The sequence below is a fragment of the Engraulis encrasicolus genome, chromosome 22, assembly GCF_034702125.1.
Source record: "Engraulis encrasicolus isolate BLACKSEA-1 chromosome 22, IST_EnEncr_1.0, whole genome shotgun sequence".
Lineage (NCBI taxonomy): Eukaryota > Metazoa > Chordata > Actinopteri > Clupeiformes > Engraulidae > Engraulis > Engraulis encrasicolus.
Genome location: NC_085878.1, coordinates 51,102,188 through 51,117,347, shown reverse-complemented (window position 1 = coordinate 51,117,347; position 15,160 = coordinate 51,102,188). Strand labels below are relative to the sequence as shown.

At 40.4% G+C, this 15,160-nt stretch overlaps 1 protein-coding gene across 2 annotated transcripts in view; it reads left to right on the top strand.

Annotated features, from left to right (window-relative positions):
- Positions 1-15,160, top strand: part of vps13c (vacuolar protein sorting 13 homolog C) — a 127,051-nt gene that overhangs the window by 95,912 nt on the left and 15,979 nt on the right. Inside the window, exons 65-76 of one of the 2 annotated variants that reach the window (XM_063188627.1) lie at positions 304-437; positions 905-1,031; positions 1,923-2,158; positions 3,310-3,463; positions 4,662-4,802; positions 5,931-6,012; positions 7,661-7,730; positions 8,161-8,272; positions 8,858-8,965; positions 12,319-12,437; positions 12,640-12,721; positions 14,678-14,791. In XM_063188627.1, the coding sequence (XP_063044697.1) occupies positions 304-437; positions 905-1,031; positions 1,923-2,158; positions 3,310-3,463; positions 4,662-4,802; positions 5,931-6,012; positions 7,661-7,730; positions 8,161-8,272; positions 8,858-8,965; positions 12,319-12,437; positions 12,640-12,721; positions 14,678-14,791 (1,479 nt within the window). Of the gene's footprint in view, positions 1-303; positions 438-904; positions 1,032-1,922; positions 2,159-3,309; positions 3,464-4,661; positions 4,803-5,930; positions 6,013-6,887; positions 7,634-7,660; positions 7,731-8,160; positions 8,273-8,857; positions 8,966-12,318; positions 12,438-12,639; positions 12,722-14,677; positions 14,792-15,160 lie in introns of those variants that run through there. The other variant, XM_063188628.1, reaches the window with a different exon arrangement.

Below are 15,160 nucleotides of genomic sequence, written 5' to 3'. Positions count from 1 at the left end.
CACATTCCCACATTCACACACCAGTTTATGTATACTTAGTTTGAAAACGGCGTGAACAAATGTTCATTTAATACTGTAAACACAGCCCCACACATCTAAAATGGCAAAAGAAAACACAAGATGTAGATACATTCAACAAAAAAGTTTAGGAAATTCACCTTTCTCTTCCAAAACTTTTGGAGGGGATTGGACATTTAATACTATACATTTTTTGTATTAAAACACATTGCATGTTGCACATTTCGGTCAGCTCAGATTCAAATGAATGCCTATTTTTTTGGCCACTCTGTGTTCTCTGTTTAGTGCGGAGGGCTTCTTGTGGATGTCAATACTTTGGATCATTCAACAGTCATCTGCCTTTCTGATTACTACGAGGGCTGTGCACCTGCACTGCTGATTAATCACACATCCAGTGTGAGCATTCAATTTCAACAGAGGTCTGTACTAAAAGATTTTATCTACAGATTCAAAAAAAATGTGTCACGTTGTCGTTTGCTTGCAGACTAGAAAACTAAAGAAGCAAATGTTTAACTGTCGAGGTGTTTTCATTTAGCACTTAGCCTGTTAAATATCAGAGATGGTAATAACTAGTAATTGCGTGGAAATAAGTGAATGGTGCATTTCATGCCACTGAATCTACTGTATATAATTTCCATAAAACTACCTAAATGTGTCCACAGTAATTACACAAAATTACAAGGATACCAGATACAATTATGTCAGAAGAGCCAATAATGCATTTTACACTGCTGACACCATGTAGCTTCTGTGAAATTACTTAATTGTTAGTTTGTTTTTGTATTAGTTTTTATTTTGCCTATTACATACATCTCATTCACTTTGTATAATGACAAGATTTGCTTTCTATTCTTTCCGTATCCTGTTCTATCCTATTCTCTTCCAGTGGATGTGATGTGCACCATGCCCTGCGGTCAGGAGAGGTGCAGCGGTTTGCATGGGACGAGCCTTCAGGGGTTCGCATGCTCATCTGGCGTATTGGAGAACACCAAGGAGAACTAGATCTGGTCAAGGTATGGCATTTTATTTGTATTACTCGTTTCATTTGTAATGTAACAATTACTATGTATTAGAGATGTACCGGATTTTTAGGATCCCGCCAGATACCGGATCCACTGCTTAAGATCCTGCCGGATCCGGAACCGGATAACGGATCCTACGACAGGCTTGAAACACATAGCCTACTCGCACACGTGGGCCCTTTTTATTACATTGGCTCAAACTATTTGTTAGACTCATTGGCTTACTGCCACACTGCCTGCAACGGCCGCTTCCAAAGGGCGTTCACTCCATGCAGCGATTGAGGTTATGAAAGACTGACTGAAAAGCCTAGGCTACGTAAAAACTGGAGATACACCAGATCCTGATTTTTAGGTAACTGTCGGTTACCGGATCCACTGCTTAAGATCCTGCCGGACCCGGATCCTGTGAAAAACCCTATTATCCTGCCGGATCCGGAACCGGATCTTGGATCTTGTGCATCTCTACTATGTATATTAACATAAACAATAACATAAACAGTTTCATCAGTGTGTAAATTGTTGTTGACAATTGTTTGTTGATTGGTTTATTTACAGTACATTTTCTTTTATTTGCATAATATCTGATTTGATCTGAATGGTATGGACCTAAAGCATTTGCATACATGATCACATTTGCTGTGGATGATACTACATGGTCATATTTTAGGCTGCTCTTTTGAAACCCTGCAGCTGCAGTACCACCCAGACTTCAATCACTGACCGTTCTCATTGGTTATAGAGGTGACACAGTTGTGATTGATGGCGAGTCTTGTGTGAGCAACACTTTGTATCTAAAAGTTGTCTGTCTTGTGGGCCACATGAAATGGCTCAGCGGACCGCATGTGGTCCCTGACCCTTAGTTTACCCCCCTCTGTGTTACAGGATGAGCATGGATCAGTTGTGATTGGTGGCGAGTACCCGGTGTACTGGGGAAGCTTCCTAGACGGCCGCCAGCGCGTCCTGCTCTTCACACAAGATCACGCTCTGATGGCCAAAGCACGACAGGCTGAAGACCTGGAGCAATGCCAGCAGGAGGTCAACGTGTCTCTCCAGAATCTGGGGCTGTCGCTCATCAACAACCAGAATAAGAGAGAAATCGCTTATTTGGGCATCACCAGGTACATGAAGGGGCCTTTTCTGTGGTGAATTTCTTGAAGCCACATACGTTAGCTACTTTGTTGTTTGCTGGGCAATTTCCCACTGGCAACTACCCAAGTTGCTAACTAGCTAACAACTACGCTTGTGCACCTGCTGGTCAGTGTGCATTGAATCAAAGGCATCTGACGTCTTGTGATGAAGGCCAAAAGTATTGTGAGGACTGCGTTCTCATCCAGTAAAACGGGTGTTGGATTAAATAAAGATGTGTACAAGAAGAAGGAAAGATCCACACACTGTTGCTGCTCACCGATTTATTCAACACAATGGTCCTCATTTATCAAACTAGCGTAGAAGCCATCGTAGAAATGAGCGCAGAACTCATCGTACGATAAGGCTCACGTGAGATTTACTAAACATGCGTACCACTCCAATCCCATTGTAAGAACAAGCGGCTGTTGATAAATCCAGCTTATGAAAACCATTGTAATTAGAATAATCACACTATCTCTAAAATGGCGGGAAGGAGATCGCACTCCTGTGTTTGCGACGTCCACGTTTCTGGTTGATTGATGGCTTGAAATTCGACATTGCGGCGAGGTAGACAACAAAATAACACGTGGAAATAATTAACAACCACAACAACAGTGTTTCATTTGTCAATATGGATGGGGGTAGACTCCCTTCCTAATATTGATGGTTAATGAAGTGTTTGATTGACTACAGCAGAAAGATAATGGTAATAAACTTTTATTTGAAACACAGTCAAGAAACCAGATCACCAGAGATGAAACTCCATTGAAAATGAATGGGGTTTTATTTCTGGAGAGTTAGAATTAAACTGGTGAGTTAACACCAAAACGTAGCATGGGTATCTAGGGGTATATTGAAGAGTGAAGTGTGGGACACCAGTGTGCAGTGCGCAGTGTGCAGGTCTTGTGATAAAGGCCTATTCAAAGTCAAAGTACTGTATTGAAAAAAAGTCAAAGTAAACATTCTGGGATTATAACGTTTACTTTTTAAAAACTTTTATTGTATTGTATTTTTTACTATTTTTTATTTTATTTAACGTGCCATAAAGTCTACCTCAGGACTGGGCCAGCTCAAGCATTAGTGCAGTAAATAGTCACAAAAGACAAAATTAAAATCTGTCTGTTTTATATTCTTTTTGCAGTTCAGGTGTGGTTTGGGAGATGAAGCGAAAAAACAGATGGAAGCCCTTCAACCAGAAAAACATCGGCTTGCTTGAGAAGGCTTATCAACACCATGTCTCAGCCAACACAGGCCCTAGCTGGGTGAAAATGGGTGAACGACAGAGCAATTTGGAAGTAAGGACACAAACCACAAACCAAGACTTTGTATATTCACAAATTAAAGCCCATCATTGGTAGTTAACCCATGGTGTCCTGGAGCGACATATACGCTGCATTAAGGTTCTTGAGATTTGAGCTGTTTCATTAAATAATTAGGGTATGTTAGAGCTGATTGAACACATTCTAGTGCAAAATAAAGGTTCTAGCTTTTAACTGCAACTTATTTCATGTTTTTATGTGCTTCGGAGGCTGAGATATTTAGTTTTTAATAGGGAGACGGCACCTTTTCCCAAAAAGGGCTTAGGCTAAAATGGGTTAAACAAATTCCACCATACTATATACAGTGGTAGGCTACTAAATTGACAGACCCAAAGACAATGACATCCACACCCAGATGTTGGGTCAAATAGGCTGGTTTAACCTAGTAAACTAGCGGCACCTGCTGGTGGTCAATTTTTTTTTAACCGGCAACTGGTCTAGCCTTGATCCATAGCCGCGAACTGCCCAATTGGCCTGAATCTGGTAAACCAATCACAACACAGATTTGTTTTGAATCAAAGCGGGCGGGGTTTTGGGGGAGTGGCGACGAAGCCCGTGACCAGAGATATTCTATACAGAGATACGTCATTTTGAATCTTTTCCGGTATCCACTTTATGTCGGGTGAACGCCCCTTTCGGAGACCTTCGGTTAGGAGACCTTCGGAGTCCTGAGGTTGAGAATAAATGAAGTCCCCTTAGCGCTGTAGATGGCGGTAGCGCACATCTTGTGCAAACACCTCAAAAAGAGAAGAAGGAGGAGGGGACGACGCCCCCTTAGGAGACCCAACTTGCCAACCCAACACACGCTTTTGCATTGAGTGGGCGTGTTTTGATTCCTCTTGATTAAAATTGGGACGCTGGGAAAAACAACAATAAAAATGGCACTGATTGGTCAGAGTGTTGGCCTATAGGCACAGGTATGGTTTGAAAGACAACGGGTTGTACTCATCAACAATCTTCGGATGTATCATTCATTGGGGCCAGACTAAATTAAACGTCCAATCTCGCATTTTGTCCGGTTTATGAGGCCAGCTGTCGTTATGTTTTAATGAACAATTTTTTAATTATTTATCTTGATGTTCTTATCATTTTATAAGACATAATACGGTAGGTTTTATGAAATTAACTTGCATGCTATTTTGCTTAATAGTTTCTTCCTCTTTTGTTTAAAAAGGTTAATTTTGGAGAAGCACCAATGCAAATGCGGCATCCCTATTCGTGCCCCATCCGGAGAAATTCCTTAGCTGGGATTCAAGTTGAATACAAACAGTCCCAACACCAGAGAAGCCTGAGGGCACGACTTTATTGGTTACAGGTAACAAGCTAAGAGTTGAATTACTGTATTAATTATTGTTCACTATGGTTTAGTAGTGAGTTTGTTTTGTTTGTTTGTTTGAGACTTAAGGATTAATTATATAATTTTGAAAGTATTCTCCACAGAGGCAAATTGTAAAAAGGAAACATTCCTCAAATAACCTCCAGTGAGGTGACATTTGCTCTATCCAGCTTCAAGCCCGGGCCTCCACACTATTAAAGTTTTAAAGGTACACTGTGTAAGATTTTTAGTTGTTTGTTTCCAGAATTCATGCTACCCATTCACTAATGTTACCTTTTTCATGAATACTTACCACCACCATCAAATTCTAAGTATTCATTATGACTGGAAAAATTGCACTTTTCATACGTGAAAAAGGGGATCTTCTCCATAGTCCACCATTTTGAATTTCCAGAAATAGCCATTTTTAGCTGCAAAAATGACTGTACTTGGGCCATACTAGAAAATATTAGTTTATTACCGAGTAAACTTTCATGAAAAGATCAAATTTGGCAATAGGCAACCCAGTTTCAATGAACAGCATAGTTGCAGGTGGTTGCAGATGGTGGTAATATTCGTGGAAAAGATGACATTTGTGAATGTGCGTCATAAAGTCTGGCAATAAACTGCTAAAAAATTACACACCTTACCAAAAAATAAGTAGGGCTTGCCTTTTATCAAGGAATTTTGATGCTGGTGCTCTAACCTAGCCTTGCGCACCATCCTAGTACTTCCACCAAGAGACTTGGCTCCGCACTACGTCTGGTACCTGTTTTCTGTGGAGCGATGTTGAGCGGCAGGATTTGGCCGGTGTTCTTCTGACAAACGGTCCTACGTTGTAATTTTATCCTACGGTAGGATGTTCTGTCAGACATGATAGATGGACGTCAGACAAAGATGGACGTCAGACATGTTTGTTCAACAACTTATCCTGATTTTTCTGAAAATGTCCTTCCAGCTTCCTGCTATCGTGTCAGATCAAACAACCTCCAGACCACCATGAATACAAAATGAAATGGTAGTATTATGGGATGGTCAGGACCAGGCTAGCTCTAACCATGAAAGTTTTGTTTTCCTGGTGAGAGGACACATGTGGCTTGAATTAAAAAGTGAATGTTATTGTTGCAGATTGATAACCAACTCCCTGGGGCCATTTTCCCTGTTGTATTCCACCCTGTTCCTCCTCCCAAGTCATTGGCACTGGACTCAGGTACACCATTTGCAAAATCGCTCCTTTACCCTTCTTCTTCTTCCATTGTCGTTTTGGATGACATAACTCAATCTAAGTTTCACCTAGAAGCCCCTTTACAATGTCATTTTGTAGGTCTTAAATGACACCTATAAAAATATAACTATAACTTTTAAGTTTTTTTAACCAATCTAAGAATCAAACTTGGAAATGTATCCATTCAAATAAATTGTTAAATTGTACACATCATAGCCTGCTCTGCTGTTAACCATTGAACTTTATAAGCTGGGTTCAACTTACTACTACTACTACTACTGCTACTACTACTACTACAACCTACTTAACTCATTTTAGCCTGATGACTCGTATATGTTGTTTGACCTTTTATGCCTGGAGCGACATATACGCTGCATTCAGGCTCTTGAGATTTTAGCTTTTTTAATAAAAATTTGAGTATGTATGTTACAGATGAATGAACACATTGTAATGCAAGATGAGGGTCTTAGGGTTTAAATGCAATCATGTTTCATGCTTTTATGTGCATCAGAGGCTAAGATATTTACGTTTTATAGGCTGAGGGAAACTCCCAACAAGGGCTTAAGCATTCCGCAGGCGTTTTTTGCAGGTTCTTTAGGCATCAATGGGTTAAATAAGGGCTGGTTCACCTCACTATTCTGCCGGTGTAGCGAAGGGGAGCCTATTCGGGACTCGAACCAAGACCTTCTGAGATAGTAAACTGGGGCAGCCAGGCTCGTTGGTGTGACAGACAGAACACACCCACAACCCTAATGATGGTCACTCTTTCACAGTGCCTTTCCCTTCAGCTAGTGCACCCGTGCGCTTCACACACTCATGGTGTCCCTCACACAACTGCCCATCATGCTTCTCCCATCCAGTGTGCCCCATCATCTAGACTTCACCCATCATTGCAGTCCCTTGCACTGGGGTCACCAATCCGGGGGGTCCTTCACATGGAATTATGTCTCACACACAATGGGTACGCTTCCGATGGCCTCACGGTAGCCATCCTACTTCTGACACTATTTGTAGCGAAGAGGAGTAGAGTTGGCCAACCGGGACTCGAACCTGGACCTTCTGGGGTAGTATACTGGGGCTCTGACCGTTACACAAAAGAGCCAGGCTCGTTGGCGTGACAGTCAGAACACCAGAACCACCACAACCCTAGTGATGGTCACTCCATCGCAGCTGGTATGGATATGTAGTTATGTGGGTTAGGGGTGGTTCAGAGGCTGCCAGAGGATAGAAATTCAGGACATTGTTTCAACTGAAAAATATGAAAACAGACATGAATATCATTTTGTTGAGTGTTTTTTTCTCTCTTCCTATTGTCAATTTGTAAGTGCAGTTACAAATAAGTTTGTTTTGCATGCAATGTACTTTGTTGGATTTGAAAATCTAGCGTTTAGATATTTAATTCGCTTTCAGATTGGTGTCCAGAGACATTAACCTTATAGTGTCAGCTCCTTCTAGCTCTGCATATCACCAAAGGAGCAGGTGAATAAGCAACCAGTCTTGCGCGACAAAATCTTCCAAATCAGAATCTTTGGTTTGAAAAATTGGTAAATCTAAAATGACTTATTGTACAGTTTATTACTGAGCAATGGCTGTCATTATTCTTTTGCATTTTCTGTTTTTCTGCATTTTCCAGAACCGAAGTCCTTCATTGATATGAGTGTTATTACCAGATTTAATGAACACAGCCAGGTGACACAGTTCAAGTGAGTGACAAAATTGTTTCTTAATTGCATGCTAAACATTAATGTTGCTAATGACTCCATCACGTCACGTCTCTAATTTTTTAAAGTCTGGTGTGTAATTTTACAAGGAGAAAATCCACCTATTTATATTTTAGAACCATTCATTTTCAATATTGCCTCAATGAATATAGAAATTGCTGGTAGTGACTAAATATTCATGAAAATGATTAAATATTCATGAAAATTATTAAATGTGTGAATGTGCTGCATAAATTCTGGAAATAAACTACTGAAAAATTACACACTCTACCTTTAATGCACTCTGATATGTTGTGCTGTTGAAATAGCAGACGATGGGAATTGTATTTTTTTAGTGTGCAACTGTGCCAGTGTTACGGTATTCTTATTTCGATTAGCTCTCATGTGAATAAAGTAATTATGGTCATTGCAGGTACTTCATGGCGCTTGTTCAGGAAATGGCGGTAAAAATTGATCATGGTTTCTTGGGAGAAATAATCACTCTCCTTACTCCCATGGAGGACTCCCAGATAAGCAAAACAGAGGTATAAACACAACTTATATATGAATGAATAAATCAATCAATGAATCAGTGAATGAAAGGGCAGAGAAACAAACAAATCCGCCTTAAATTAACAGCCTGGCCAAAAAGTCCCCACCAAAAAAAAGGTCACACACACTACTGTATGTGTAAAAAGGAAGTCTCATGCTACCTGAACCATACAAGTACTTTCAAAATTTGAGCCCGGTGAGTTTTGCATTGCCATCTGTTTTTTTTCCTTTCTTTCTTTGTTGATGGCATGGTCAAACTTGCAATACATTGAAATTGAAATACATGTATCTGTTAATTCATTATATTTAAGTAGTCGGCTGTGCTTATTCTTAAAGCACATACTGTAGCTGAACCAAGACCTGAGACCAAATGTTTCGGTGATTGCTGATGCCCATTTGACCCTTCTTAAACGGACTAAACATCTTTTACTGTACATGAATGTGAATGAATGAATGAATGAATGAATGAATGAATGAATGAAACTGTTATTGGCCAGGGGGGTATATATGTACTGAACATGGATGATTACATATTTGTACTACATTAACATATTGTGGCTAAAATATTTCTCCTACAGTCCATCAGAAAAGATTTAGACACTTTACAGGGGGAGCTAATGGATGCCTCAATGACCGATAGCTCAGGTTCCAGCTTTATTGAACATTTTCACATCTCCCCTATTAAGGTATGTTGAGATTATATAATAATAATAATAATATTGTTAATAGTTGTTGTTGTTGTTGTTGTTGTTGTTGTTGTATCAATTACAATGGCCTTACTGGCAACGAACAAGAAATTCATATACCTTAAGTCAGGGGTGTCAAACTCATTTTGGTCCGGGGGCCGCATACAACCCATGTGGACCTCAAGCGGGCCGCATTAGTAACATCATCGCAAAAAAAACAAAAAAAACGTAACGCAGAGGATTAGTGTTCAGTACTATCACATTTTAAGTGTGTTGAATATGTAGAAAGCAATGCAATACTGATAATCCTATGCAAAATGTCCTTGACTTCATTCATTCATTTGCAGCCGTCAATTAATTAAATATGGGACAGTTCATTTTCGCAGGGGGTCTGGGGGTTTTCCCCCAGAAAAATGTGTATTTCTTAAGGCCAGTTCACATCAAAGATTCGCGACGAGACGGAACGGTTGCAGAGAGTCGCAGCGACGAGTTGCAGTGGTGTGAATCAATCGTCGCACGGAGTTGCGAGCTGTTGCAAGCAGTTTCAAAAGATTAATCATGTCAAATCGCAGTCGCAAAGTTTTAGAACACAAGCCACTGTGACGTCCCCTCATCTGCCTAGATGACACGTCTTCTGGCAGTTTAGTTTTCTAGTGATTGCCCCCATTCAGGTTATTTTAACAGCGTAAGACATTTGCTGTCAATCAACGTAACAGCTGAGAAGTCGGAGCCCATGGGTCGATCTAAACAGCCGGTTTGCCCACTGGGCGTTTGCAAGGTCAAGACGAGGCTAGGACTAATTGAAGACAGAAATAATAATAATAATAATAATAATATATGTTTTTAATCTAAACACTGGCCGTCTAAACATTAGCGTTGGTGTAAACCAATGCGGGATGGGGTTAGAAACACATGTGTAGGCCTATATTGCGTGAGATTGTGTCGTGCGCAAATATTGTGAACCTGTCATTCATTTCATTTCATGGAATTTGTGGCAATTACATTCCCAAAAACTGAACATTGTAGGTTATCAGAGAAGGCCAATGAAGCTAACCTATTTAGATGTTGAGCTGGCTATTTTCGTTTGCATCTGCTAACAAACAGGTGGAATGTCAGACTACCTGCATCCCCTGATGCCATGACCACCAGCGCCAGCGGTTTGTCATTTTACGCGCTCCCTTTATGGAGCAAACAGCCACCTTCCAAAAATAAGATATGGCCATGCCTTCATCTCTTCACGTTTTGGTAACAAATCAAGCCACTCAATGAGCTTACTGTTTCGTGAGCCTGCACAAAGGTAGCCTATCACGGACGAGATCAGCTGCCGTCAAAAGCAGCACACTCGCATAGCGTGAGGCTGCTTCATTTTGCCTAGTCTTACAGGCTATGACAGACAGAAACTTGACCGTAATTGTAGCAGTGTTGCGCTTCTTCTATAACTTTCAAATGATTTCCAAGAGGACAACATCACCTTTCCACATTTGCTACTCACTGCACAAAGGAACTGAAAACTTTATTTTGCCGACTTCTCGTCGTGTTATCACAGGATGCAAACTGGAGACAGCCGGTAACAGTGCTTTCAGAAATATTTCTGAGGATGATGGCACTTTCTCGAGAAAATAAGTAGCCTAGCCAAATAGGCTAACCCATTTCCAATGATCCATTTTCGTAGCCTTTATTTTTTGCCCAAAATACACAGCGTGTAGGCCTAGCAGGCATACTGTAGTTTATTTATTTTGATCGCAGTGCATCTATGGCTTTTTGTACACACCCCTTATAAAAGCCATAGCCTGGTGCAAACTATATGCCTACATTCAGAAAATAATAAATGGCCAACCTTCATCAGACAGCGCATCTCTTAATTAATTAACCCTAGGCTATTCTATCTGCTGTCTTCATTCTTTAATATCCTCACGTTTAAGTAAAAAAGCACGTCACTCAAATGAGCTTTCATGCTTCTTGCATGCGTAAAGTCTCATGGACGAGCTCAGATGCCGTAAAAGAGCACACTCGTAATACGAAGCTGACAAATTCGCCTGGTCAAAGGACTTCTATTAGGCCTAGGCTATGCCTGCATACCCTATCCAAGAGGTTAGTCACCTTTCCGTGGAAATGTGCACATTTGCTAGAGCTACACCGCACAAAGGAACTTAAAATGTAACCCATTAAGTTGTCCGCGACTTCTCGTCGTGTTATCACAGAAAGCAAGCCGGAGGGTAGGTAGTCGTCCACGGTCTTTTCAGAAATATATCAGAGAAACTGAAACTTTGCATTTTCTCACGAAAGTATGCCAAGTAAAACCCACGTTCAATGGGCTCCATACATTTTTTGCACGGCTATGTAGGCCTAATGTAGCCTAAATGTAGGGCTACCTACAATAGTTTATTTAATTTGATCTCAACAGCGCATCTACTTGCGTTTGTAAAACAACTCAGATGGGTGCGCGCCAATGATGCGCGCACGTAGCCTGGTCCTGACCATCCCATAATACTACCATTGACCGGCTACCGTTGTTATAGGAACGTAGTCGCAGTTGCAGCTGCAGTTGCAGTGGTCTGAACGCCTGGAGTAGAACAGCATGTTGCAGACAGTTGCTGGTTTTTAGAACGTTGCAGCTCGTCTCGTCGCGAATCTTTGGTGTGAACTGGACTTTAAATGTAATTTCCTGCATTTTCACGCATTCTAACATCCCGTTTCCAGTTTGAGCTCAATAGGAACCAATACAAATCAAATTATATTTATTATTTAATTACAACCAATACCAATACAATACGAATAAGAAGTATTAACATTTTATCTCTATGTATGAGGTCTATAATATATGAGCTTTATCAAATGCCTGTTACAGTACAAATTCACTATTTATAATAGAAGTGTGATGTGCACTTTACTACATATATACAGTGTAACAGAGGGACCATTGGGTTAATGTCATGCAGGTCTCGATTTCGCCCCGAGGGCCGTAATTGCGCATTTCGGTTATTTCATTGAGAAAAAAAAAAAAGTAAAAAAAAAAAAAAAGGTTTTTTTTTTTTGTTTTTTTTACATCCGGGCCGGATGGAGCCTGCGGGCCGTATGTTTGACACCCCTGCCTTAAGTACTACTGGCACATTTTTGGTTTCATATTTTCACAGTTTCATACGCTGTAACACCAACGTACAAAATGGAAGGCAAAGGCTTTTGGCTCTTCTGACTCTATGATTTCTTTTTTTCTAGAATCTTTACAATGTGGCAGTTGTAACATGTTTGTCTAGTTTGTGCTTTGTGCTTTAAGTTTGTGTGTGTGTTTGTGTGTGTTACATGTAGTTTGTGCTCTGTATTTGACATGTTTCTTGTTTGTTGTTACATCTCAGTTGCATCTCAGCCTGTCTCTGGGTGGAGATGATGTGGAGCTGCAAGGACTCCAGTCATTAAATCTGCTTCTTAAAAGTTTTGGAGCAACACTAACAGATGTGGACGATCTTGTGTTCAAGTAAGAGTGTTTTATGAAACAAATGTACTGTAAAAGATGCTAACTAAGTAAGTAGATTTAGGTAAAGGGTAGCCTTCCAGGTGTACATTTCTTGAAGTACATCCAACCTTAATATTTTACTGTTGAAAGATGGTCTATGTTACTATTTTTATGATTTAGACATTTATTTACAAGTTTCTCTTTTGCATTTCCAACCCTGTAGACTTGCATTCTTTGAGGTCCGTTTCCAGTTCTACCGAAGAGAAAAGCTGATGTCGGCAGTCATTCGGCATTACTCAGAGCAGGTGATTTTATTTCTGTTGTCCTTTGTATAAATTTTAAGTGAGTCAATGCTTGATTATACTCTCGGCCACAGTAAGACAAGGGCAAACACAGATGCTGTACACTACTAAAAACATCTCAGTGAGTGAGTGAGTACAGTACACCCCTCACATTTCTGCAGATACAGTATGTAAGGGTTATCGTTCAGAGAGAAAGTCCCTGTCAAGGAATAGCGCACGACAGAGAGATGCAGGACCCCGACACGAAGCGGATGTTATCCCGTTCATTACAAGGATAACCTTAGATTAAGTACATAGATGTCTTATTCCTGTATTCTCCCTACCCCAACCGCATTAACATGTTAACATATCAATTGAAAAATCTTTTAACGGCCTTATTTCAAATAATTCTTCAGACAACCACAGTCTCTAAGTCATGGGAGTTATCAAATATAGGTCCTATCCCTAAAAAAACAGGAGCAGAAGAATTAAATGATTTTAGACTGATTGCGCTAAGTGGGATTTATATCTTAGATGAGTCATTATGACTAGTATTCTATGTAAACATCTATTTATTGGAGTGGTATGTTGTAATGTATTTATTTATTTGCTGAAGTAGTATTGCTTGTAATATCTTCATTTATTTATTTTCTTACATTGTTAGATCTCACCCATTATTCATTAATTTACTGGAGTGGTATTCCTGTGTGTAATGTCTTTAAATGTGTAATGTATAACTGTATGTGTCTTTTACAACGGGGAAACTGAAGACAAGTTTCCACACCTGTGGACAATAAAGACTCAAATCAAATCAAATTAGATTCTAGCGAGCAAGTTCGATGTTTCTCTGTCGCAGACGCACATGAAATGCTCATTTGAAATACAGATGGCATGATTGTTCCGTCTTCGATAGTTAATAAGCATGATTCCTACAACTTAAATGTACATATGTGACGGAGCTCGTCTTGCACCTGTTCGTTCCCCTCGGGCGCGAACGTGCAACCTTGTCAACTACATTGGTTTGGAAATGGGAGGCACAGTACGAATACCGCTGGACTAAAGGACCAGTCCCCCAGCCCAACGGCATCGACATTGTATGAGGCTATCGGGAGGGAGGTTTACTAACTGTATTTCTCCTGTGTATCATATAATAATTATGACAGCAGTTATCATCTAAAGACTGCAAAGTTTGCTTAGTTAAGCAGTTAAATGTCAAAATCACCTGGCATCGCTATTGACAGTGTGCTGTTATAGACCAGAAATAACAGACGTGCAATCGTTGGGGAGCACCATTCAAATGGTCGCTGCATTCTACAGAATGACCAAGAGCCATGTAATGTAAAGTGACCAGTTCGATAAGTTAATGGCGAGGTGGAGGTTCTCAAACTCGTGATATCTTCAGAAATGCAAGGGAAAAATGGATTCCAAGGTTTCTGTACTAAGACAACCTTTGGAGTTAGCAGATTTTGATGCAAAAGATTTGGCTGTAATATGAAGATTTGGCTGTAAGTAATATGAAGAACAAAGTTTTCCCCCAACTAAAAAACTAGTAGTTTTATAAAACTAGGTCTATGTGAAATTGAAAGCCTGAGGGTAAGCGGTCAGACGGATTTAAGATGTTTTGTATCTGAACTCCTCATTTATAAGTTTATGTATAAGTAGTTGGTTATACTTATGAACCTTTAATATTATTTTTCTGTAATATTAAGGTGAGAATATTATGAAACTTTATGGGTGCATAACAACCTTTTGATTTCTGAGTGTCTGTAGTGTCTTCTGAACATGTGATTAATAAATATGTTAGGGAAAATGCTTTTCGAAATGGCAATAATGGGGAGTTGGGCCAGGTATTACAATGTCTGTCTGTCCCTGTCTGCCCACAGTGTTACTGTTGCCTGTGGGTGACACCACGTGCATCCATCACATGAACCTGGCAGGTTGCGATCTCTGATTGTTCTTGTTGTTTCTGTTTCCTTTTAGTTCCTGAAGCAGATGTATGTTTTGGTGTTGGGGCTGGAAGTCCTTGGCAATCCTTTTGGCCTCATCAGAGGTCTTTCAGAGGGAGTGGAGGCCTTTTTTTATGAACCATTTCAGGTGTGTAGGTGTGGATGGGTGGGTGTGCACCAGAGGTTGCGCTAGACTTTTTCACAGTCCGTCATTTTGACGGACAGGGTCGAAAAAATTCGCCCTTTTAAAAAAAATATATATATATCGTCAGATCGTTTCTCAATGTGGGGGGTCGCGACCCCGCACTAGGAACAACACGTGCGCAATTGCGGCCAATTGAGAGTAAACCGCTGTGAACATCCCCTTTCACTCGACATTCATTCTCCAACTTTGAGGATAGAGTCCATTTTGCTGTCCACTTTCTCTCTCTGCCCCTCTCATTGCACTGTTTAAAAAGCTGCAGATATATCTCACTGACGCGCGTCTGATTCAGTGTTCAAGCGCTATGGTCACCAC